Below are 27,750 nucleotides of genomic sequence, written 5' to 3' on the forward strand. Positions count from 1 at the left end.
GGATAGGTCTGTTCGGTAATAGCTATTTATCATTACTTCATAATCAGAATAGAAATTGAATTCCGAACACTCGTCTGACTGCATCACTGACATGACTGTTAGATTCTGACTCCTCTTTTTTATAGTCACTTTCGGCCTTGGAGCTCTCAGAATCTGTCTCTACTAGATTTTATCTTTGACAAGTTTCTGTGAGGAATCACTGAATCACTCGTAGAGATAATTTCATCAGTATCAGCAGAATCAGATTCACTACCATGTCATTTGATAGGTGATTAGAACATAGAATTTACAGTGCAGAAGGAGGCCATTTGGCCCATTGAATCTGCACCGACCCTTGGGAAAGACTACCCCACTTAAGCCCACACTTCCACTCTATCCTCGTAACCCAGTAGCCCTATCTAACCTTTTTGGACACAGGGCAATTTAGCATAGCCAATCCACCTAACTTGCACATCTTTGGACTGTGAGTGGAAACCGGAGCACCCGGAGGAAACCCACGCAGACACGGAGAGAATGTGACCCAAGCCGGGAATCGAACTTGAGACCCTGGAGCTGTGAAGCCACTGTGCTACCATGCCGCCCTATTATACTCCAATTGTACTTTGTACAATGGAGCTGGGATATCATCTTCACCTATGCTATTCACTAATACCTTACCTTTCATTGAGCTCTCTCTCTCTCTTTCTCTCTCTCAAAAACAAAATCCTTCTCCAGTGAGTTTGAGTAGCACCTGTGTCCCTTAAGATAGTTATGAGTTTGGCTACCTTAGTTGAGGAAAATGGGGTGATCTTCCCCTCAGACAAAAACCCTGCATATCTCTCCTCGAACTCATTCAACACACCTGCTCCCACACTGTTTACCTAGGGTCTCCTAGCCCAGTTGAAGCTAGTCTGCCCTTTTCAGAATCCTCCTTATGAACTCCAGTCAGTTTCATGGGCTTTTCTTGCATTTAACATGCAGAATGAACATGTCCCATCTTGTTAAAATGGTAGCACCTAAGCTTCCCAGTCTCACCCCCACCCTCAGCACCTTTCTTCCTGGTCTGAGGAGGAGTGACGGGAGCATTCCCAGCTATCCATTCTTTACCGCTAACATCCTTCCTTTCACTCTCCCACTTGCTATCCTTTTCAAAATTATGGGATGATAGAACAATTATGGATTAGCTCATAATTGTCAGCCATAATTGCTGCTTAACTAGCACTTTTCTCCCTCTGGGGTCTTCAACGTATTATTATAGAAGTAGAGAATTCTTAAATTATTCTAAGAGAATGACCTTTAGTCTCATGGGTCGTTATTCCCAATGCTCGTACCCATCTATCAAAATTACAACCATCCCAAGATCTCTGTGTTACTCCAGTTCTGACCAGTAAATAAGATAACTTGATCTCTCTGATGAATGCTATGCTGATTGATCATATAGTTTAAACTTTAATGCTGCAGCTCCGTTCTTCGTAAAAAAATAAGGTTCCATAAAAGGAAAACTTGATCAGATTGTCATAGATCCTTAAGTTTTACTGTTATGTTAGTGTTCTAAGTCTTAAATATTGATTCTGTTTCCTCCAGCTTTTTATCAGAGTTTATATATCAAGAACATTTTTAACAGTTTTCATTTATGTTTATCTCTTAATGATGCAAATCACCCCACAGTGTCATGTAACAATATGAGGACAAATGACCACAGTTTGACCAGAGGGTTTAAGAATGTTTTAAATGAGGATTGAGAGGTGCGGTGGCGAAGAGGTTTAGGAAGGCTGTTTTGGAGCTTGGGACATAGGCTGACACTGGTTGTATTTTGCAAATCTGGACTGTGCAAGAGGCTAGAACTGGAGTAGCACAGAGATCTTGGGAGGGTTGTAGGGCTGAGTCACGATTAGTAAATTATTTACGTAAAAGATCCTCCAGAGAAGTGATTATAACATTACAGAGTTTTGCATTCCATTTGAGAGTGCGAAACATGGGTTTGAAACTAGTGTCATAATAAAGGTATGAAGACAGAGGTGGCTACAGTGGCCTAGGAAAACATTAAAAGAACTGACAGTAGATAGCAATGGCAGACATTTAAGAATATATTTCATAATACTCGAGATGTATTCCATTGAGAGAAAGAAAGACTCCATGAGAAGGTTGAACTGTCTGGCTAACTAAGGAAGTTGAAGATGAAATCAAATTGAAGAAAAAGCACATAATGTTGTGAAGATTAAAATGAGAGGATTGGGAAGATTTCAGAAACCAGCAGAGGATGACGTAAGAAACATAGAGGGAGAAGTGGATTGAGAATTGACTGATTTAAAAAAAGCAGACAGCAAGAGCTTCTACAATATATACAAGAGAATGCTGAAGAAGCCATGTGAGGCCATTTGCACACTCTTATTTCTGACACTCTTGCAGTAGAGGCCCCAAGGATGGCTAGAACATGAAGGCATTTAAAAACAAGGATGAGAACTTTAAAATTGAGGTCTGGAAGCGAATATAGACCTGTTACTTAAGTAGGGATGATGGGGGATTGAGATTTGGGATAAGTTAGGATATGGGCAGCAGAGTTTTACATGAGTTCAAATTTATGGAAAGTTGAAGATGGGAGGCTGGCCTGGAATTAACAAAGGCATGAATGGAATTTTCAGCTACAGGTGCACATGAGACAGTGGTGTTATTGAGGTAAAAATTGGCAGTCTTTGTGATCGCATAGATATGTGGTTGGAAGCTGAAGTTGTTGAATAGGATGGCAAGGATGCACACAGTCTGGTTCACTATCATATTTGCCAGGGAGAGTGAGTTGGAGTCATTGGCTAGATTTGTTGGAGGGACTGAGGACAATGGCTTCCTTATGCCAATATCTAGTTAGAGGATATTTCTGTCATTCAGTACTGGATTTCTGATGAGTAGAGTGAGAAATCAGAGACAGTGAAGGATAATGCATAGGATTGTAGGCAAGATTTCCAGCATGTCCCTGTGACATGGATAAAAATGATTGAATCATGTTAGCTGGACAGCTGACAATTGTCATTTATTCCCAAATTCAGTACTACCAATTAAAATCAACAAAGCTAAGGGCTGCCTATTAACATGGTAACCTTGGATGTCTGCTATTTGTGATTGGCAGGAAATGCTAATGCTGACCCAAAAGGGTCCATTATGCCTTCTGCCAAGGTATATTGAAAAATCAAATGAATGTTGATTATTTTCTCCCATTGATTTAATTTAAGGACAAACTATAGTTTAAGATATGCCTGTCTTCCTATCTAATCATACAAATTGGCCGATACCATCATAGACAAGTAAGTCTTATTAGTTGTTGAGCTTATGTGTACATGTATTTATACATTAAGTTTTTAATAATGAATGATTTTTGTTTTAGAGTTGAAATGCTGAAGTTACTGTATAGAAGTGAATTTTGCTGTGGAACAAATGCCATTTCCTCAGATTTCACAACAAACCAAAGTAAATGGCCACTGTATGATTGTGTCTATTAACGTCACAGTTGAGGGATGAATCCCCCACTATCAACATCCTGGGGGTTACTGTTGACCAGAACTGAACTAGACTAGCCATCTAAATACCGTGGCTACAAAAACTAGGAATATTGCAGTGAGCAACTCGTCTCCTGACTCCCCCCCAAAAAACAGTCCACCATTGACAATTTAATGTCAGGAGTGCATGGAATACTCTCCACTTGCCTGGATGAGTGCAGCTCCAACAACACTCTAGAAACTCCAGGTCAAAGCAACCTGCTTGATTGGCACCCTTTCCACAAACATTCACTCCCTCCACCACCGACTGACAGTAGCAGCAGCGTGTAACTTCTACAAAATGCACTTCAGGAACTCAGCAAGGCTCGTTAGGCAGCACCTTCCAAACTCATGACCACTAGCGTCTAGAAGGACAAGGGCAGCAGATACATGGAAATACCACCACGAAAACTTCCCCACCAAGTCACTCACTATCCTGACTTGGAAATATATTGCCATTCCTTCACTGTCACTGGGTCAAAATCTTGGAAGCCTCTCCCCACCTTCTCGAGGGCAATTTGGGATGGGCAACAAAAGTGGCTGAACTAGCGAAGCCCACATCCTGTAAAAATGAATTCAAAAAAACCCTTCCAAATCCATGAAGTACACTACCTACTCAATCTCCCTCCCAACCATAATCCATTTCTGTTCTGCTTGCTTTCTGCATCCATCAAAGCTGTTGTCCACATTCCATTTACGATTTCCTAGCAGTGTCAATATCCCCTTGTTCTCAGTTCTGAAATGAGCTGTTGCATTGGAACGGCCCTCTTTTTAAAGGATCTACCCTCAGTACTGAGACAGCACCCACCATTGGTCAAAGTGACAAGCATGATCCTATTGTGATTCATTCTCATCTTCACTGTCCTCACTTGCTTAGACCACACCGTCCATTCTGTTATTGCCCTCCTGTGGCTTGTACACTTTTCTGACATTTCATCTGTGCTAAATTGCTTGCTGTAGCATTATCTCTTGGGTAAAGTGATTCATCAATGCTTCCTCATCTTATTATTTTTATATTATACCTTAATGACACCATCCTAAAGCATGGGATCCATGAATATCACTTAGAGCCTGTCATCTCAATTGACTCAGACTAAAGGGACAATCCTTTAAAACAGAGATGAGGAGGAATTTCTTCAGCCAGAGGGTGGTGAATCTGTGGAACTCTTTGCCGCAGAAGGCTGTGGAGGCCAAATCAGTGTCTTTAAGACAGAGATAGATAGGTTCTTGATTAATAAGGGGATCAGGGGATAGGGGGAATAGGCAGGAGAATGGGGATAAGAAAAATATCAGCCATGTTTGAATGGCAGAACAGACTCGATGGGCCGAGTGGCCTAATTCTGCTCCTATGACTTGTGGTTTCATGGACTCAAGGCTTTTGCTATTCCCTCCAGCTCTCTGGCTTTAAGTTCTGTAGAAGCTGAAACTCCTTCCGGCTGAATTTGGCAAAACTGATTCCATCCTTTTCAGCTCTTGCAAAGAGTTACACTCTTCTGGCTGGTACTCTTATTCCCTGACTGTTGCCTCAGGCTAAGCCCAGAAGCGTGCAGCATTACTGATACTGTGGTACCCTTCCTTAACGTTGTCCCCACTTCCAAGAAAATCAAGGCTACTTTCTGTGACCAGTAAAGCATCTTCCACTTCTAATCCTACATTATCCCACTTTACTGTAAAACTGTAATAAAGTATACGGCACGGATTCTGCACACTTCTACCTTTCACAAATTGCTATTCCCACAGGCTGCTGAGTTCTCAATGAGGCCTGTATCCACCATCATGCCAGCACTTGTCAAACTCCATTGGCTTCTCATTCCCAGACAATCTTATTGAAACAGTAAAGCCTGCTTTCAAATCTCTCTTCATGACCCCAGCCCACTCGGATGAGAGATCACTAACCATGTATCCATTTGTGCAGTGTTCATTCCTTAACTTATTCCTGTTCCCCACTTCATCTGCTGCACCAGTATTCTTTCAAGCACAGTGCCCAGCCCTCTGGAACTTACTCTCTTTCAATGAACACTTCCTGTTCTTCCCACCACCTGTAGCTGTCATTCAAATTCCTGGATGTGAGCAGTTCAATGAAATTTTTTTGTGTCAGTTGACCGAAACAGCTGGTGTGGACCTCATTATTTTGATATATTGAATATTCTCAAATTTGCAGATGAGTAGTTTGCATGAACTGATAATGGAGAGTTTTCTTTCCAATATAAGTGGATAATTACTTCTTCCCATTGTGCACAAACTATTTAATATGTAATAAACCTGTCTTTTATAACCATGTAATGAAAATTAAAGAATCTGGGATAATACGACTACATGGAGACTAAGAAGTGATGATGTTTCTAGAGGTTAGTGTGTACATTTCTATCTGTCAGTAACCCAGTCTCACCATGTTGGCAGTTATGGTAATGTTGTACTGCAGGGGAACAAGTTCTGTCGTTCACGTGAGTTCTGGTTCTTGGAAAACCTCAAATGGCAAACATATTCTATAATGGGAGTCAATTAGATAGGTTCCAATCATCTGAAAGTTTGAAACATATAGAGAATAAGGGACAATTAATAACAAGATTTTTAATAAATATAAAGATGTCCTACTGTTTAACAGAATAAAAAGTATGTTAGTCACATTTATCCTTGTACAACTCTCCAGCAGAATGTGATGGGCTTGGTGGTGAAGTTGGTGGAGGCTTACTTGAAGGTGGTGGCGGAGGGAGTGGATAAGGTGGCTGAAGATGATGTGGCAGTAGATAAAAAAAGTTACTTTTGACTGCTTTGGCCTTTTGATTTTAAATCTTGTAAAGTCCTCAGTAAGAAACAGTCGCAAATGTCAATCAGTACAAAAGGCAGTGCTTCTTTCTATGTTTGTGGCATAGACTGTCGCCATTTTTTTCAGTTCTTCAGCTGATCCTGAGGTCTGCCATCATCTTGGGTGTCAATTGGGCGTTCTTAGGCTCTTGCACTACACAATCGCTTGATTCTACCAATTCTTCTGTTAAGAGTTCTGCTTGATGAGACTGAAGCAACTCTTCTAGTTCGTCTGTGGCCAGGTCTTCAAATCCCTCCTCTCCAACATGTTTTGCCAACTTAACAATCTTGGTTGCTTCAGCATCTACATTGGGAAACCTTGTGAAATAATTCACAGCTTCAGGCCAAACCTTTTTTCCAGCAGGCGTTTATGGTTGATTCGCAGTGCGGACCTTTCAGTCCAGGACACTTAGAACATAGAACATAGAACGATACAGCGAAGTACAGGCCCTTCGGCTCACGATGTTGCACCGACATGGGAAGTCAAAAAACAAAAGCCATCTAACCTACACTATGCCATTATCATCCATATGCTTATCAAATAAACTTAAATGCCCTCAATGTTGGCGGGTTCACTACTGTTGCTGGTAGGGCATTCCACGGCCTCACCACTCTTTGCGTAAAGAACCTACCTCTGACCTCTGTCCTATATCTATTACCCCTCAGTTTAAGGCTATGTCCCCTCGTGCTAGCCATTTCCATCCGCGGGAGAAGGCTCTCACTGTCCACCCTATCTATCCCCCTGATCATTTTGTATGTCTCTATTAAGTCCCTCTTAACCTTCTCTCTAACGAAAACAACCTCAAGTCCATCAGCCTTTCCTCATAAGATTTTCCCTCCATACCAGGCAACATCCTGGTAAATCTCCTCTGCACCCGCTCCAAAACTTCCACGTCCTTCCTATAATGAGGTGACCAGAACTGTACGCAATACTCCAAATGCGGCCGTACCAGAGTTCTGTACAGCTGCAACATGACCTCCCGACTCCGGAACTCAATCCCTCTACCAATAAAGGCCAACACTCCATAGGCCTTCTTCACAACCCTATCAACCTGGGTGGCAACTTTCAGGGATCTATGTACATGGACACCGAGATCCCTCTGCTCATCCACACTTCCAAGAACTTTACCATTAGCCAAATATTCCGCATTCCTGCTATTCCTTCCAAAGTGAATCACCTCATACTTCTCTACATTAAACTCCATTTGCCCCTCTCAGCCCAGCTCTGCAGCTTATCTATGTCCCTCTGTAATCTGCAACATCCTTCCTCACTGTCGACAACACCACCGACTTTAGTGTCGTCTGCAAATTTACTCACCCAACCTTCTGCGCCCTCTAGGTCATTTATAAAAATGACAAACAGCAACGGCCCCAGAACAGATCCTTGTGGTACACCACTTGTAACTGAACTCCGTTCTGAACATTTCCCATCAACCACCACCCTCTGTCTTCTTTCAGCTAGCCAATTTCTGATCCACATCTCTAAATCACCCTCAATCCCCAGCCTCCGTATTTTCTGCAATAACTTACCGTGGGGAACCTTATCAAACGCTTTACTGAAATCCATATACACCACATCAACTGCTCTACCCTCGTCTACCTGTTCAGTCACCTTCTCAAAGGTTTGTGAGGCATGACCTACCTTTCACAAAGCCATGCTGACTATCCCTAATCATATTATTACTATCTAGATGATTCTAAATCTTGTCTCTTATAATCCCCTCCAAGACTTTACCCACAGCAGACGTGAGGCTCACCGGTCTACAGTTGCCGTGGTTGTCTCTACTCCCCTTCTTGAACAAAGGAACCACATTTGCTATCCTCCAGTCCTCTGGCAGTATTCCTGTAGTCAATGATGATATAAAAATCAAAGCCAAAGGCTCAGCAATCTCTTCCCTGGCTTCCCAGAGAAACCTAGGATAAATCCCATCAGGCCCCGGGGACTTATCTATTTTCAGCCTGTCCAGAATTGCCAACACCTCTTCCCTACGTACCTCAATGCCATCTATTCTAATAGCCTGGGTCTCAGCATTCTCCTCCACAACATTATCTTTTTCCTGCGTGAATACTGACAAAAAATATTCATTTAGTATCTCGCCTATCTCTTTAGACTCCATGCACAAGTTCCCATCCCTGTCCTTGACTGGCCCTACTCTTACCCTAGTCATTCTTTTATTCCTGACATACCAAGAGAAAGCTTTTGGGTTTTCCTTGATCCTACCTGCCAAATACTTCTCATGTCCCCTCCTTGCTTGTCTTAGCTCTCTCTTTAGATCCTTCCTCTCTACCTTGTAACTATCAAGCGCCCCAACTGAAACTTCACACCTCATCTTCACATAGGCCTCCTTCTTCCTCTTAACAAGAGATTCCACTTCTTTGGTAAACCACGGTTCCCTCGCTCTATGCCTTCCTCCCTGCCTGACCGGTACGTACTTATCAAGAGCACGCAGTAGCTGTTCCTTGAACAAGCTCCACATATCCAGTGTGCCCAACACTTGCAGCCTACTTCTCCAACCTATCCCCCCCAAGTCATGTCTAATGGCATCATAATTGCCCTTCCCCCAGCTATAACTCTTGCCCTGCGGGGATATACTTATCCCTTTCCATCACTAACGTAAACGTCACCGAATTGTGGTCACTGTCCCCAAAGTGCTCTCCTACCTCCAAATCCAACACCTGGCCTGGTTCATTACCCAAAACCAAATCCAATGTGGCCTCTCCTCTTGTTGGCCTGTCAACATATTGTGTCAGGAAACCCTCCTGCACACATTGTACAAAAAACGACCCATCTAATGTACTCGAACTATATCTTTTCCAGTCAATATTTGGAAAGTTAAAATCTCCCATAATAACTACCCTGTTACTTTCGCTCTTATCCAGAATCATCTTCGCCATCCTTTCCTCTACATCCCTAGAACTATTTGGAGGCCTGTTTCTAACCTCAGCCCATACTACCTCGGAAGAAGAGTCCCCATCTAGCATCCTCTCCGCCACCGTAATACTGTTTTTGACTAGCAGCGCCACACCTCCCCCTCTTTTGCCTCCTTCTCTGAGCTTACTAAAACACCTAAACCCCGGAACCTGCAATAACCATTCCTGTCCCTGCTCTGTCCATGTCTCCGAAATGCCCACAACATTGAAGTCCCAGGTACCAACCCATGCTGCCAGTTCCCCTACCTTATTTCGTATACTCCTGGCATTGAAGTAGACACACTTCAAACCACCTACCTGAACACTGGCCCCCTCCCGCGACGTCAAATCTGTGCTCCTGACCTCTATACTCTCAATCTCTCGTACCCTAAAACTACCATCCAGGTACCCATGCCCCTGCTGCATTAGTTTAAACCCCCCCAAAGAGCACTAGCAAATCTCTCTCTCTCTCTCTCTCCTCCCCGCCCCCCCCAAGGATATTTGTGCCCCTCAGGTTCAGATGTAGACCATCCTGTCTGTAGAGGTCCCACCTTCCCCAGAAAGAGCCCCAGTTATCCAGAAATCTGAATCCCTCCCGCCTGCACCATCCCTGTAGCCACGTGTTTAATTGCTCTCTCTCCCTATTCCTCATCTCATTATCACGTGGCACGGGCAACAACCCAGAGATAACAGCTCTGTTTGTTCTCGTTCTGAGCTTCCATCCTAGCTCTCTGAAAGCCTGCCTGACATCCTCGTCCCCTTTCCTACCTATGTCGTTAGTGCCAATGTGGACCACGACTTGGGGCTGCTCCCCCTCCCCCTTAAGGACCCGGAAAACACGATCCGAGACATCACGTACCCTTGCACCTGGGAGGCAACATACCAAACGTGAGTCTCTCTCGCTCCCACAAAGTCTCCTATCTGTGCCCCTGACTATCGAGTCCCCAATTACTAATGCTCTGCTCCTCTCCCCCCTTCCCTTCTGAGCAACAGGGACAGACTCCGTGCCAGAGGCCCGTACCCCATGGCTTACCCCTGGTAAGTCCCCCCCCCCACAAGTATCCAAAGCGGTATACTTGTTACTCAGGGGAATGACCGCAGGGGATCCCTGCACTGACTGCTTCTTCCCAGTCCCTCTTACAGTTACCCATCTATCTCCAATCTTTGGTGTAACTAATTCCCTGAAGCTGCTATCTCTGACCCCCTCTGCCTCCCGAATGATCCGAAGTTCATCCAACTCCAGCTCCAGTTCCCTAACTCGGTCTTGGAGGAGCTGGAGATGGCTGCGCTTCCTGCAGGTAAAATCAGCAGGGACACTAACGGCATCCCTCACCTCAAACATCCTGCAGGAGGAACATTGCACTCCCTTCCCTGCCATCCCTCTATCCTCCAACCAAGATCTGGTTAATAAATAAATAAATAAATAAAATATCATAATATAATATGGCACTTACCTCACACCAATGGGTCTTATTATTAGGTTAGAGGAGGAGGGTGGGTGGGAGACACTACACGTGTAGTGTCTCGGGTTTCCTCTCCACCAGAATTTATTGGTTGGGGGAGGAGGGGGGGGGTGACCTTCCAAGAAGTCTGCGGGTCGAACCTCCGGTTCCCGCCTTATATAAAAAAAAATAAAAAATAAAACAGAAAAGAAGAACAGAAACGGGACCAGGTAAGTGTTTTTAAAGCAAAAACTTACCTCCCAGAAGGCCCCTGCGCACCGCTCCTGCCGAAATTCAAAGGGCTGCTCCTGCAAAGGTAAGGGTTTTTAAAGCAAAAACTTACCTCCCAGAAGGCCCCTGCGCACCGCTCCCGCCGAAATTCAAAAGGCTTGTTTTTCTATTTTACGACATTTCTCACAACTTCTAGTTTTTTTTCTGCAAAGGTGAGCATATTTGCATTTGGTGCATATGCAAATTGCAGGACTTTATTGTAAATGTTAGTAAGGTACAAAATAAATTCCCTTGCTCCTTCAGTTAACTTGATGGGACCTTTCGCATTCACTTGAACAGGCATATGTGTAGCTTGCCATATGCTTTTCTGATGTCTATTCCACAATGCCAAATTTAAATCAGTGCTAATGATTGCAAAATTGGTTGAAACGTATGCTCAAAATAATTGCGATTCAGTGCCCCTTCGGTTACATGTTCCAATTTGATTGCCCTTTTTGGAGTAGAATGCAAGTTTCCTAAAAGTACAATGCAGTAAAAATGACATCACTTCTCATGAGAATCAGTATGGTCAACCGACTATTCCACTGAATTATGGAGAACTATCTCTGGGGATCAATGTGCACTGGAGACATTCTAGCAGTGTTGCAAGATCATGTTGTAATATTACAACTATGATCAGGATCATAATGAAGGGGATGGTGTAGTGATATTGCCATGGGAAGAGTAATGAGAGACAGAAGGTAATGGTCCAGCGATCCATTGCTACCATGAGAGATGGTGGCATTAGAATTAATAAAAATCTGGATTTAATAGTCTAATGATGACCATGAAACCATTGTCAGTTGTCTTTTATAAAAATGCTCATCGTGGTAATGAATCCAATTTTGACCTTCTCAACTTATCTGAAGTCTTTGACACTTTTGACCACTCCGTCCTCCTCCAAGGTCTCTTTTCAGCCATTCAGCTGGGTGGGACTTCCCTTGTCTGACTTAATTTTTATCAATCCAGCTGTAGCCAGATCATCATCTGAAATGTTTCTTCTCATGCCCTGCTTCCCTTTGCAAGCCTTCAAAGATCTATCCTCCGACCCCTCCTATTTGTCATCTGCATGCTGATCCTTGGCGATTTCATCTGAAAATGCAGCGTCAGGTTCCATATGGACATGAGCGACACCCATTTGTACCTCACCACCACCTCTCATGACTCCTCAACTTTCTCTCATTTGCTACACTGCTTGATTGTTGCCCAATCCTGGATCAGCAAAATTTGTTCCAATTAAATATTGAGAACACCAAAGCCTTTGTCTTTGATCCTTGTCACAAACTCCATTTCCTGGCCTCTGACTCCATCCTGCAGCCACTTTTGTTTGCAACTGTGGTGTCTTATTCGATCCTGAGATGCGTTCTCAAACAAATGTTTGTTCCATCACTTACTTCCGCCAACATCACCATTCCTAGCCCCTGCTTAGTTCTTCTGCGAAAACTCTCATATATGTCTTTGTAACCTCTGGACTGGACTATTCTAATGCTCTCCTTGACAGATTGTCATCTTCCACATTTCGAAAATTAAAATTTATTCAAAACTCTGTCCGTATCCTTGTTTCCAGACGCTTCCCTTTGTAGCCATCTTCACCTCTCTGAGATCTCTGCAAACTTCCAAATTTACCTCTTGTACATCCCCAAATTTAGCCACTATGCCGTTGATGGTCATGCCTTCAGCTGTCGAAGCCCTGTGCTCTGCATTTCCCTTCCGAGCTTAGTAGACATTTGTCCTAAAATCTCCTTACATGGTTCAGCATCAGATTGCTCTTGTAAAGCACCTCGGGATGTTTTGCTGTGTTAAAGGCACTACATAAAACACGTTATGTGGAATAACTGAAAATGTTTAAACTTGCCGGTCTCAATGGATTGATGAGGAAACCTCCGAAAAGTATAGGAAATGCTAATTCTGAGCACTATTACTGTATGGGAGACAAACAGATAGGTTCAAACTCGCAATAGATAATTTGGGACATTTCTTGGGAAGACATCCTTTGTGGAGGCTAAAGCTCTGAAATCATTTAAGAAACAGTTGGTTGCTGTGATGGCAGGAAGTAGAGGTTGAAGACCGAGGAAAGGCAAACAGAATGGGACTTCTAAATGGGTGGATCATAGCCATTACTCTGTCTAGTAATTCCATAGTTTAATGCTGCTCATTCAAGTTACATGTTTTATAATTTCTCCAGCTTTGGCAAAGGGCCAAGTAAGCCACTGGTATCAGTCAAACAGAAATTAATTTTGACGGCACTTGTACGTATGATTCCCGTTTGCCCGATGTCTGACATTGATTCTAATTGACATCCACACATCCCGTCTTCTCTGAGGGCAAGGTAAAAGCTATCTTCTAAGATTTGCCTTGAGCAACAGCTTCTGGATTCAGGTGGATTGCTGACCCACAACTAGACTAATACGAATAGTATTATACGAATATAGAACTGCATTACAGGAGCAATTTGACATTAGGGGTTCAGTCACAGGAACAATTTAACATTAAGGGTTAAATCACAAATGGTTCAAGCAATTGTAAGGGTTCAATTCCTCGCTTGGATTTAAATTTCAGGACTGATCCCTGAAGTTCTAGGATTTATATATATATATTTTTTAAAAACATTTTTTATTCTCCTTTTGCACAATTTTCTCCCAAATTTACACCCAACAATAAACAATAATCAGTAATGAATGTAATGTCAATCCCCATATCAATAACAACGATGCCATCCTCCCACCAAACCCCCAGACATTGGCCCGCATGTTAACATAAACAAATGACAAAAAGGAATCAGGAATCACCCATTGTCACCATTAACACATACAGTCCCCCAACCCCCCTAATGTTCAATGTAATCCAATTCTCAAAAGTGCATAATGAATAACGCCCATGATTTGCAGAACCCCTCCATCCTTCCCCTCAGTTCAAATTTCACCTTTTCAAGCATTAAGAATTCCAGCAGGTCCCCCGCCATGTCAGGGCACAGGGTGGAGAGGTTGAACTCCACCCTAACAGGATCCACCTTCGGGTGATCAACGAGGCGGAGGCTACGACATCTGCCTCCGTGCCCGTTTCCAACACCGGCTGGTTCAACACCCCGAATATGGCCTCCCGAATGCCCGGGTCCAGTTTCACGTGCTCACTTTAGAGATTACCCTAAACACCTCCTTCCAGTAATTCTCCTGCTTTGGACAGGACAAAAACATATGAATGTGGTTTGCGGGACCTCCCCCGCAACGTTCACACACACACACACACAGCTTCTACCCCCTGAAAGAGCCGGCTCATCCTCGCCCGTGTAAGGTCCGCTCTGTACACCACCTTCAGCTGTATTAACCCCAAACTCCGGAGAACCTCACAGCAGAACCCCTCCTCCATACCCTCGCCCAACTCTTCCTCCCACTTTGCCTTGATCCCTTATAGCGGCGCCTTCTCCTCCAAAGTAGCCCCGTAGACCTCCAATACTATCCCCTTATCCAGTCCCCCTGTCGTCAGCACCACCTCCAGCAATGTGGAAGCCGGCTCTACTGGGATGTTCTGTATCTCCTTTCTGGCAAAGTCTCGAACTTGCATATATCTAAATGTTTCCTCCTGCTCCAGCCTATACTTCGCTCCCAGCTCCTTCAATCCCGCAAAACGACCCCCAAGAAATAAATCTTTTAGTGTCCTAATTCCTTTCTCCTCCCATCTCCGAAAATTTCCATCCCACTTCCCTGGCTCAAATCTCTGGTTCCCCCGAATCAGCATTTCCCTTGACCCTGCCCCCAACCCGAAGTGCTGTCGAAACTGCCTCCAAATTCTCAACGAAGCTATTACTACCCGACTCCCTGCGTATCTCCCCGGGGCCGTCTGGAGCGGCACTCTCGCGAGTGCCTTCAATCCCGAGCACCTTCAATCCCGACCCCCTACCCAAATTCTCCTCCATTCTGACCCATTGGGAGTCAACCCCTCTGACCCAGCTCCGTACTGTCTCCACATTCGCCACCCAGTAATAATACATCCGGTTTGGAAGACCCAAACCCCCTGCCTGCCTTCCTCTCTGTAGTAGCACCTTTTTAATTCTGGCCATCTTCCCATCCCATATGAATGAGGTAATCATCGCTTCAATTTCTCTTTAAAAAAAAAAAAAAATGCCGTTGGCAGGAAAATCGGCAGGTATTGAAAAATAAACAGGAATTGCGCAGCACCTTCATTTAAACTGCCTGTACCCGACCCGCCAATGACCGAGGGACATCATCACACCTTGCCAGATCAGCTTTCACCCTCCCCACCAAACTAGAAATGTTGTACCCACGGAGCCCCCCACCCCAATCTCGGACAATCTGCACCCCCAGGTATCCAAAATGAGTCCCTGCCTCACTGAATGGCAGCTCCCTACCCCTCCCCTGGCCGAGACACCACAAAATATTCACTCTGGTCTAGATTTAATTTGTACCCTAAGAAAGACCCAAACACCCGAAGCAGCTCCAGTATTCCCCCTATTGCCACACTTGGTTCCGACACCTATAAAACAAGTCATCGGCATATAAGGACACCCTATGCTCTATCCCCCTGCACTATTCCTTTCCATACCCTTGAACTTCTTACTGCGATGGCTGATGTGCCATCTCAATCGCGAGTGCAAACAGCAGGGCGGGTGGGGTGGGGTGGGGGGGGGAAGACATAGGACATCCCTGCCTAGTCCCACGGTGGAGAGGAAAGTATTCTCAGCTGATGTTATTTGTGCGGACACTGGCCCTCGGCTTATATAATAGCTTTACCCAGTCCACAAATCTGGGTCCAATTCCAAACCGCTCTAGAACTGCTATCAAGTACCTCCATTCTACCCGGTCAAATGCTTTCTTGGCATCCAATGCCACAACCACCTCTGTTTCCTTACCCTCCGCCGGTACCACAACCATGTTCAATACCCTCCTAATGTTTGAAAAGAGCTGCCTCCCTCTCAAACCCCGTCTGATCTTCACCTATCTCCTTCAGGAGGCATTCCTCTAGCCTACCTGCCAGTACCTTCTACCTTCGCCAATATCTTTGCGTCCACGTTTCAAAGTGATATGTGCCTATACGACCCACACTTTGTCGGATCCTTATCTTTCTTAAGTAACAGGGAAATCGATGCCTGCCCCAAAGTTTGTGGTGACACCCCCTTCCCTATTGCCTCCTCATACATCCCCACCATCAGCGGTATCAGCTTATTTTTGAATTTTTTATAATATTCCACCGGAAACCCATCCGGCCCAGCAACCTTCACCGACTGCACCTCCCAATCGCATCTTTTATCTCCTGCTCCATTATCACCCCCTCTAATGTAGCCCTGTCCCCCTCCCCTAACCTCTCGTACTCCAGCCCATCTAGAACTTCCTGCATCTCCTGGCCTCCCCCAGGTGGCTCTGACCTGTACAATCTCTCATAGAATTCTTTAAAGACCTTGTTAATCCGATCTGGAGCTACCACCAACTTCCCTGTCCCGCACCTGGACAATTTCACTTGCCGCAGCCTCCCTACGGAGCTGACCTGCCAACATACAGCCTGCTTACTCTCCATGCTTGTAAATTGCTCCCCTTGCTCGTCTCAATTGGCGTACCGCTTTCCTGGTAGATAGTCGGTCAAAGCTCGCCTGGAGTTCTTCCTCTTTTCCAACTGCGCTGGGTCCCTATCTAGGATTTATATTCATGTGTTGGGATATTTTCGCATTATCCATTTCTTTGGAACAACTGCGCGTGTACAAAGTTTGCTGTGCCTTGTGACTCTGGAGCTATTTCTGTACCTTCCTTACTGGTTCCGAAAGGTCCACACAAGCCTGTGAACCTAAATGCTTTGTCCTCACCAGCAATCAGCTACAGGTTGCGAAAAAAACACTGCCACCTCTGTCATTGAGGCCATATTCTGATTGTACAATTTTATATTAAAGGCAGAGGTTTACTTAAACACAAACTGATTTATGTAGCAAACTTGTGTGAATAGTCTTCTTACATATCAAACCTCACCATTTTCTCCTCAGTTTCCCCCCCATTCTCATCCCTTTCCCCATCTCACTTGTGCTCTCTTTCTCACTTTCCTTCCTCTTTGTGCTCACTCTGCTGTTGCTCACATTCCACTGAGGTTGGGACAACAGTTCTATCTACCGAAGAATATTTAACAGTTAAGCACTATTTTTGTAACTTAAGCAAACAAAAATAAGAGATGCTTGGTATGAATTAGCCTTCAATAGGCAGCCTACATAGAAACCATAGAATCCCTACAGTACAGAAGGAGGCCATTTGGCCCATCGAGTGCACCAACCCTCCGAAAGAGCACTCTACTTAGGCCTGTAATCCCGCATTTTGATCATGACCAACCTGTCTAACCTGCACATCTTTGGATGTCAAGGAGCGATTTAGCATGGCCAATCCACCTAACCTGCATATCTTTGGATATGTGGGAGGAAACAGAGCACCCGGAGGAAACATGCAGCCACTAGGAGAACTCGCAAACTCCACACAGTCAGTCGCCCAAAGCTGGAATCGAACCAAGGTCCCTCGCGCTGTGAGACAGTAGTGTGAACCACTGTGCCACCAGTATTGAACAGTGCTATTTCCAGCATATGACAAAATAAAGTGACATGCAAGTCTATAGCATTTGCAATGCTAACATACTTCTGTTTAGAAGGTCTGATCTATTTCACTGCTTCATTTATAGGAATGGTGCAATGAAATGCTAAATCTGTACATATTAGTAAATTCAATAATTTAGGTTTGAGTGCAAAGAAATGTGTTTTTTATGTCACAAATATTGTTGTTATTCTTAACCTACATAACCAGATATTTATCCAAACATCATTGCCATGGGATTTCCAGCTGACAGACTTGAAGGCGTCTACAGAAATAACATAGATGATGTAGTAAAGTAAGTATTTCTATTTAGAAGTTAAGTTTCATTCGCTTGAAAATATGTTGTGTTTTTTTTAACTGTTGAAAATGGAGAGCTGTGTTCACATGAATTTCTTTTACTATTTCAATTATAGCATTTCAATACACTTTGGAACCAAAAATTCCCTCCAAAACTGGTACACTAGTATTCTTTAAAAATGGTTTGTGACAGTAGTCTTTAAATGTGTAGCCGTCTTAATGTCCTAATTCATACTTTCATGTCTTGTTTAGATTACAGCAAAGGAATTGCGCATTTGAATTTGTACTTTATTGCTTTTTCCAAGACCTTACTACTCAGTTTAAATTGCAAAAGTTTTACAGTTTTAAAAAGTTGGTTTGTTTTGGTTGGAGGGCTGGAATTTTGTGGTTTACATTAATTTTTAGGTGAAAGAATCACTTCACAAAGTTGTTGCATTGTAGTAATACTTTCAAAGAAAAACTGTAAAAGGCTAAAAACTGCTACCTGCCCTTTTCCTCCCAAAAACTGACATTTTTGGCTCTTAACATAGTGTTCATTTGAGATCCATTTCTTTTTAAAATTTGCTTCTGGTTGGCTTAAAATTTGCAGAATAAATTAGTAGTTTGAATTGACCACATACTCTTTTTTTATGACCGACTCCACAAATGGAGAAAGAGAATGAAAATTTGCAAGAGATGCAGTGAAGGTTGCTACTGAAATGTGAAGTCTTCAAATGTTGCTTGTTTTTGCCAGTACAATCTGAATGGTGTGATGTTCCTGTTCTTAAACTCTAATACCACCGTATAAATCTTATTATTGGGATAGCATTCATTAAGCTTTGAGTAGTTCTTATAACGTACCACTAAAAATGTAGTTATGTAAGAATAAAATATAGATCAATTACAACAATAGATATCTATATATGCCAAGACAGTTTTGTACTTTCCTTTGATTTAAAGCAGAGTTTTTTTTTGCTGTTTATAATTCTGGCATGTTTCTTCAATAGTTTGTTCTTTTAAAAAAAAAAATTTAGAGTACCCAATTCTTTTTTCCAATTAAGGGGCAATTTAGCGTAGCCAATCCACCTACCCTGCACATATTTGGGTTGTGGGGTGAAACCCACGCAAACACGGGGAGAATGTGCAAACCACACGAACAGTGACCCAGAGCCGGGCTCAAACTTGGAACCTTAGCGCGTGAGGCAGCAGTACTAACCACTGAGCCACCGTGCTGCCCTTCAATAGTTTGTTCTAAAGCATTTTTAAAATGCTTCTGGAACTATAGAGAAGCTGTACAGTTTTTATCAATTAGTGCCTTTTCTTTGGCTAGACTTCAAGTTGTTCCATTGAATTCTACATTGGTTAAACTTGATTTTGAAGAAATATGAAGCCTTTTAGATCTTATCCAGAAGGAAAGTGACTTAACTTCCACCTGCCACCATCTTGGGAAGTTGACACATTTTATCTTGGGATTTCGCAGGGAAATGTGGGTGCCAACTTGGCATAACAATTTGTAAATGCAGCATATTGGAAGATTCCTGACAATGACTCCAAAGTAAGATACTGTATTGGGCTGGCTTTCTGGTTCCTATGCACCAAATTTTAAATTTATGCTGCAACATAGCTGCATAAATTCAAACTTTTTTGGGCAACACGTGGTGCAGTGGCTAGCACTGGGACTACGGCGCTGAGGACCCGGGTTTGAATCCTGGCCCTGGGTCACTGTCCATGTGGAGTTTGCACATTCTCCCCATGTCTGCGTGAGTTTCACCCCCTCAGTCCAAAGATGTGCAGGTTAGGTGTATTGGCCATGCAAAATTGCCCCTTAATTGGAAAAAAAAAAATTGGATACTCTAAATTTATTCACAAAAAAATAAACAAATAAATTCAGACTTTTTCAGACGAATGTGTGAGGGTCGGCACCATTTGACGTGTTACTGCTTATTTATTTTACCTCAAGACATACTGGACACACTTGCATGTAGTGCAGGCCTGGAAAGTTCTTGTTCATTGCAGTAGGAAAGGACATTCCAGATTTTGCAGCCCACGTATCCCTCCAGGAAATGTTGAAGATAACTCTGGGTCTGTTATCTATTTGAATAATAATTAGTTCCCAGACCAGACATCAACAGTGGCTAGGATATTGGACTGAAACCCCAATATTTTAGTTTATTTTGTAAGACTGTGCAGAAAAATACTTTGCTCCAAGAACGATCGCACAAAAAAATAGGGATTTAGTACTTTTAGAAGAAAAGTTTAGTATTAAAATCTTTAACCTCACGCAAATAGCTTGCAATTACCTCTTAAACAACACTACTAAATACAGTAAATACAATATTATTATCCTTAATTATTAACTCTATTCCCAATTAAACAACAAGAAAGGAAAAACATACAGCTCTCAATCCATCCTGCACCTCAATGACAAAGAGTAATACTTGCATTCCAGAACACATTTGGCTCCTGTTAGAACCCCTGTAGACTCTGGCTGGATGTCTTCAAAAAGCTATTTAAACTGCTTTGTTTCAGCTTCCCCCTTGTCCTCTGACAAGTTTGCACTGCTTTAAATACTATTATTAACTATCCTGCTGGGAGCGCAAAAGACTTCACTTGTAGACTCGGTGTTAGCCAGATCAGAACTGCATTCAAAATCTTTCCCAAAAGATCTGAATACCTTGGCCCTGCCCATCAGTGACATCATCTCTCCAAGCTGACAAACAAATCAACTTCCCTGGGACACCCCCTAGTGCATTAGCTCAGGGTTTTACTATGGTTAATGTCACCTCGGGCTCCTAAAAGCTTTCTAGTCTTGCAAAACAAGATTCTTTTCAAACATGACTACTGCAGTCAAAACACTCTAACCCAGGTTTTTAACCCTTAAATTTCCAAATGTTTATAATCCAATATATCTAAAATCCTGCATTTGTCACAATAATATTTGTGCTACATCTGGAGCAGAGGAAACACAAGTCTGTGCCACATGACACCATGTGGAATCACACTGTCCAGATCACTTCTTATCACTTTTTTTCCCCAGAAACTATATAATTCATAAAATGATTACAGCACAGAAGGAGGTTGTTCGGCCTATTGAGTATATGTCTGCTCTTGGTGAGAGAAACCCAGCTAGTGCGACACCCCTGCCTTTTCCCGATAGCCTTGCAATTATTTTCCCCTTCATGCACTTACCAAATTCCTTTTTACAAGCCATGATTGAATCTCCCCGCCACTCTTTTGGGCAATGCATTCCAAATTGTGACCACTTGCCACACAAAAAGCTTTTATGCTTGTGCCTTTCAAATCTGTTTCCTCTGGTTGTAGACCCTTCTGCCAATGGGAACCGGTTTCCTCTGCCTAGGTTTTGAAAACCTCCTATTAAATCTCCTTCAACCTTCCCTTGTCCAAGGAGGACAACCTCAGCTTCCCCACATAACCTGAAGTCCCTGATCTTTGGAACCATTTTGTAAATATTTTCTGTGATTCTCTAAGGCCTTCACATCCTTTATAAAGTATGGTGCCCAGAATTGGACTTGACACTCCAGGTGTGACTGAATCAGAGTTTTTTTTAATATAAAGGTTCATTGTAACATCCTTGCTTTTGTACCCCTATGTTTGATTTATAAAACCCAGGATTCTGTATGTTCTTTGTCACTTTCTCAACCTGCCGTCTCACTGTCAATATTTGTGCACAGGCACCCCCGGTTTCTCTATTCCTGGACCCCTTTTTGAATTGTTTGGTGTCTTCTCTTTCCTATCAAAACTTAATCACTTCACATTTTCAGCATTAAATTTCATCTGCCATGTAGCTACCCATTCCACCAGCCTAATTATTGTCTTTTGGAAGTCTATCACCATGCTGCTCAGTTCACGGCACTTTGAGTTTTGTATCATGTGAAAAATCTGCCCTATATGATTTACCTTACAAAATAATGATCACTGGAAACAATCTGTCATTGTATACCTTGGGTAGCTGGCTCAACATTGGCACACAGGGATAAGGTACATACAGTGAGAGTGTTGGGCATAATTCTTATGTCTGTAAACGCACAAGTGTGGTGAATAGGGGTGGTAAACCACAAACACAAAAATGGCCGTATGGGAATTTGATGCAGTGGCAGTAACAGAAACATTGCTTGATGGTGAGAACTAGGCACTTAAGGGATATACTGTGTTCAGAAAAGACAGGAAAGGCAAAAGGGAGGTGGGGCGGCAGTATTGATGAGTGAAGACCTTGTAGTATTAGAAAGAGGGGATGTATTTGAGGGGGCAATGAAGGAATCCATTTGGTTACAGTTGAAAAGGAAAAAGTGTATGATCACCCAACCGGGTGTATTCTGTAGGCCTGAAAAGAGTGATAGAGGACCAAATCTGCAGGAAAATCACAGAGATATACAAGAAATATAGAGTGGTAATTTTGAGAGACTTTTAATCACCCAAATATTGTTTGGGCTAGTGTTAGAGGAAAAGGAGGGGGGAGAGAATTTATGAAATATTTTTAGGACAACTTCCTTGACCTGTAATTTCTTTTTTTTTTTAAACGGAAGTATTTTATTCAAGTAATGGTTTTTTAAAAATGTATTTTATTCCAAAATACAACACAAAGCAACAACATTTTCAACATCCCCACAATTCACAGTTTGAACAGAACAGTATTCTTCTTCTTCTCTCCTCCCCCCCCCCCCCCCCCCCCCCCCCCCCCCCCCCCCCCGGCGACAAACAGTTACTCAAACATTGTCATGAACAGCCCCCACCGTGTGTCAAAGTCCTCCGCTGATCCCCTCAACTTGAACTTGATCTGTTCCAGTTGAAGGAAGTCATACAGGTTCCCCCAGCCAGGCCGCCACCCCCGCGTTATTGCCGACCGCCAATCCAGCAATATCCTTTGCAGGGTCATTGTAGAGGCGAAGGCCACGATATCGGCCCCCTTCTCCTCCATCAGCTCCGGAATTTCCGACACGCCAAAGATCGCTACCATTGGGTCTGGCCTGACCTCTACCGCACAATCTTCGATAGCATCCCGAACACCGCTTCCCAGTATCTCTCCAACTTCTCACAATCACAGAACATGTGCACATGGTTCGCTGGCCCTCGCCCAGACTTCTCACACTCGTCCACCATCCCCTGGAAGAAGCCACTCATCCTCCCCTGGGTCATACCGGGCAGCACGGTAGCATTGTGGACAGCACAATTGCTTCACAGCGCCAGGGTCCCAGGTTCGATTCTGGCTTGGGTCACTGTCTGTGCGCAGTCTGCACATCCTCCCTGTGGGTGAGTGGGTTTCCTCCGGGTGCTCCGGTTTCCTCCCACAGTCCAAAGATGTGCAGGTTAGCAGAATTGGCCATGATAAATTGCCTTTAGTGTCCAAAATTGCTCTTAGGGTGGGGTTACTGGGTTATGGGAATATGGTGGAGGTGTTGGCCTTGGGTAGGATGCTCTTTCCAAGATCCGGTGCAAACTCGATGGGCCGAATGGCCTCCTTCTGCACTGTAAATTCTATGATATGCACCCTGTGCACTATCTTGAATTGAATCAAGCTTATTCTCATGCACGAGGAGGACAAATTTACCCTACGCATTGCCTCACTCCACAGTCCCCATCCTATCTCTTCCCTCTTCCCGCCCCGTCCCCAACTCCTCCTCCCATTTATTCTTGATCCTCACAATCTGCACTCCCCCTTGCACCCCCAGCCAACCACATGTATCACCAATCCTGCCCTCCCCTCTACATCAGGAGCAGCGGCCACTCCAACAGGGTATACTCGGGAGCTTGGAAACCCATTCGATCCAAGCAAAATCCATCACTTGCATATTCACTTCCCTTTGGCAACTCAAATCTCTCCTGCAACTCTCTTCCAGACCTGCAAACTCCTCTTCCAGGTACAAATCCCTCACGCTCACCAACCCCGTCTCCCTCCACTTCCTATACATGCCATCCACCTCCCCAGCATAAACCTGTGATTTCCGCACTGCGGTGTCACCACCGACATCCCCTCTGTCCTAAAGTGTCTCCTCCGCTACTTCCACAGCCTGATCGTAGACTGTACCACCGGGCTCGCCGCATACCTCCCCAGCAGAAGCGAAGCCATCACCAATGTCCTCAAGCTGGACTCTCTACAGGACGACTCCTCCATCCTAATCCACTCTAAACCCTCCCCCTCCCACCACCGTCTCACCATCTCCACGTTCACCGCCCAGCAGTAATGCATCAGGTTCGGGAGTGCCAGCCCCTCTTTCTGCCTCTATAGCAGGGCCCTCTTTACCCTTGGTACCTTCCCTGCCCATACAAACTCTGAGATCACTGCCTCCAAACTCCAGAAAAAAGCCTTGGGGGATAAAGATCGGGAGGAACCTCGGCAGCAGATTCATCTTAACCACCTGGGCCCTCCCCACCAATGTCAGGTGCAGCTTATCCCATCTGCTAAAATCCCCCCTAACATCATCCATCAACATTGCCAGGTTCCACTTGCGCATCGTTGCCCACTCCCCCATCACCTGGACCCCCAAATACCTAAATCTATCCCTGGCTATTCTAAATGGCATCGCACCCAGACTGGTTCCTTGACCCGCCGCATTCCGGTACCGGGAACACCTCACTCTTCCTGACATTTAACGTGTATCCCGGAAAGGCCCAGTATGTCCACAATTCTCCCCCTACTGTCTGCAGGGCTGACACCAACAGCAACAGGTCGTCTGTATACAGCGCCACCCAGTATTCCCTACTCCCTCTCACAATCCCCTGCCACTCCACTGACCTCCTAAGGGCCAACGCCAGGGGCTGTATTGCCAGCATGAACAACAGCGGCGACACCCCTGCCTCTTTCCCCTCTGCACCCCAAAGCCCCACAACCTCATCTCATTTGTTCGTACACTCGCCACCGGCAGCCCCCCCCTTTCCAGCGTCTTGCTAAACATACCCAGCAAATGCAGTGCCAACTCCGTTGCAAACTCCTTATAAAATTCCACAGGATAGCCGCCTGGCCCCGGGGCCTTCCCCGACTTAATCCCACTTATGCTATAAATCACCTCCCTCAACCCCAACGGCTCTTCCAGCGCCTGCCTCCTTTCTTCATCCAGCCTTGGAAACTCCAGCCTATCAAACAAATGCCCCATATATCACTCCTCACCGCTTCTCCTGCTCCGACACTATTTCCCCCTTCCTTGTCCACACCCTCAGACGTTTCCAGGATGCTGCCTGCCTCCGTAGCTGGCAGGCTAGCATGCGGCTCGCATTCTCTCCATATTCATATTGCAACCCCCTCGCCCTCCGCAACTGCCCCAATGCCTTCCCCAGTGTCAACCTATCAAACTGCCCCTGTAACCTTTTTCTCTCCGCTCACCGCTCTTTGGTGGGAGCTCTCGAATATTTCCTGTCCACCTCGACTATTCGTCCAACAACTGTCCATACTTCTACCCCCTCCTCCTTTCTCTGTGCGCCTTGAATGAGATAACCACCCCCAAGCCACAGCCTTCTAACTCCTCCCAAAACATGGCCGTCGACCCCTCCCCATTCTGATTCAACTCCGCATGATCTCTGATCACTGAGTGCATTTTCTCACAGAACCCCTTTTTCGCCAAAAGCCCCAAATCCAGCCTCCATTATTCAAGGAATTTTCATATATACACACAAAAAATCGTAAGAAACACAAAACAAGTCAATGAACAACCACACCCAGCTCGACCCCCCCTGACGCCAGCCCCCCACCACATCCTATCGTCCCCATTTTATCCCCTTATCCCCCCTACTGATCCCTCAATACTTCTTAAGAAATCGATAAATGGCTTCCACCTCCGGGTGAACCCCTCTGCCAACCCCTCAAAGCGACCTTGACTGTCTCCAGCCTCAGGAATTCTGCCAGGTCATAACCACACTCCCGCTTTCGGCAGCACTGATCATTTTCCAACTGCGCCACATCAACCACACTTTGGTCAGCAATCTCCCCCAAACCACCTTTGAATAAAATCAACCCTTCCCCCTCTTCCCCCGCGCCTGCCTCCTGACAATCCCTCACTTCACTCCCGTTAACTTGCCTGGCCAGCAATCATGGTGGCCCCCTGCCCAACTTCCCTGCCACCCCCTAGTCCTCTCCGCCCCTAACCATACTCCCCTAAATAGTAACAAAAGATGCACTATCCTTTATGTTCCCCCATTTTAAAAAAAAACGCTCTCCAGAAACCTTGCCATCAAAGACTTTTTTATATTAAAAAAAACTTTTTTCAAAAAAACACAAACTCCTCTGAAGTTCAGTGTCCTCACTCTCCTCCCAGTCCATTGTCCCACATAAACTGAATCGCCTCCTCTGGCATGCCAAAATAGTACTCTCGCTTCTGGCAAGTCACAGGCAGGCCAATTCCAATACTCCAAACTTCACCACCCCTTTTAAAAAGGGCAGGCTTGACCCGGTTGAACCAGGCCCTCCCCTTTGCCAGTTCTGCTCCCAGGTCTTTTAAAAAAAATAAATTTAGAGTACCCAATTATATATTTTTTCCAATTAAGGGGCAATTTAGCAAGGCCAATCCACCTACCCTGCACATCTTTGGGTTGTGGGGGTGAAACCCACGTAGACATGGAGAGAATGTGCAAACTCCACACAGACAGTGAGCCAGGGCCGGGATTCGAACCCGGGTCCTCAGCGCCCTAGGCAGCAGTACTAACCAGTGTGCCACGTGCCGCCCTTGCTCCCAGGTCTTGATACACCCGCAGCTCGTTTCCTTCCCAGGTGCATATCCTGATCTGCCTTGCCCATTGGAAAATCTTCTCCTTGTTCAGAACAGGGTGCAACCGCACCACCATCGCCCTCAGCAGCTCGCCCGACTGCGGCCTCCTCATTACTACCCTGTGTGCTCAGCCAACCTCCAGGGACCGGTCAAAGGCTCCCTCCCCCGTCAGCTTCTCCAGCATCCTGGCCACGTACATGCCGGCCTTTGCACCTTTAATGCCTTCGAGCATCCCCGCGATCTTGAGGTTTTGTCTTCTGGAGCGATTCTCCAGATCTCCATCTTCTCCTTCAGCCTCTTTTGGGTCTCCCGCATCACCCTCACCTCAGCCACCAATGAGATCAGCTGCTCCTTGTGCTCCCGCACCACCTCCTCCACTCTCTGGATCGCCCGGCCCTGGGACTCCAGCCTCTACTCCACACTCTCGATCCCCAACTTAATCGGTTCCACCACCTTGGCTAGGACTTCCAGAGCCTTTTCCACTGCTGCCAGAACTTCCCATTAAGGATATCTATTAACTGCTCCGTTGCCCACTGGGCAGGCAGAGTAGCCCCCTTGCCCTCCGCCATCGAGTTGTGCGAGCCCACTTGGGGATAAGCGACCATAATATGGTCAAGCTGAAGAATTAAGTAGTTAATTCTGAGAAGAAGGTCCTGATTCTTAATAAAGGGAACTACGATGATATGAGACGTGAGTTGGCTTTGACCGAATGGGGAACTATACTCAAGAGATGGCAGTGGATAGGCAATGGCAAAGGTTCAAGGAGGACATGGGGGAGCTGCAACAATTGTTTATTCCTGTCTGGCACAAAAGTAAAACAGGAAAAGTGGCCAATCCATGCCTTACAAGGGAAATTAGAGATAATATTCGATCCAAGGATCCAACGAAGAAGCATACAAATTGGCCAAAAAAAACAACAGGTCTGAGTATTGGGAACAGTTTAGAATTCAACAAAGAAGAACCAAGGGATTAATTAAGAAGGGAAAAATAAGAGTACGAGAGTAAGCTTGCAGGGAAAATAAAAACTGACTGGAATTCGTTACCACAGGAAGTAGTTGTGGCCACAACATTGTGTCTTCAAGAGGCGGTTAGATATAGCATTGAGTGCAAATGGGATCAAAGGACATGGGGTGAAAGCAGGATTCGGTCATTCAGTGGGATGATCAGCCATGATGATGAATGGCGGAGCAGGTCCCAAAGAGTCAAATAGCCTGCTCCTATTTTTTCTGTGGCTATGTTTCTATGTTCCAGC

The 27,750-nt window shown here is 44.8% G+C and overlaps 1 protein-coding gene across 1 annotated transcript in view; it reads left to right on the top strand.

Moving 5' to 3' along the window:
- The window catches only part of ptenb (phosphatase and tensin homolog B), a 246,300-nt gene that overhangs the window by 71,198 nt on the left and 147,352 nt on the right, over positions 1-27,750 (top strand). The window contains exon 2 of the mRNA XM_072478959.1: positions 17,719-17,803. Within this exon, the coding sequence (XP_072335060.1) occupies positions 17,719-17,803 (85 nt within the window). The remainder of the gene's footprint in view (positions 1-17,718; positions 17,804-27,750) is intronic.

Source organism: Scyliorhinus torazame, chromosome 16 (assembly GCF_047496885.1).
Source record: "Scyliorhinus torazame isolate Kashiwa2021f chromosome 16, sScyTor2.1, whole genome shotgun sequence".
NCBI classification, from domain to species: Eukaryota; Metazoa; Chordata; class Chondrichthyes; order Carcharhiniformes; family Scyliorhinidae; genus Scyliorhinus; species Scyliorhinus torazame.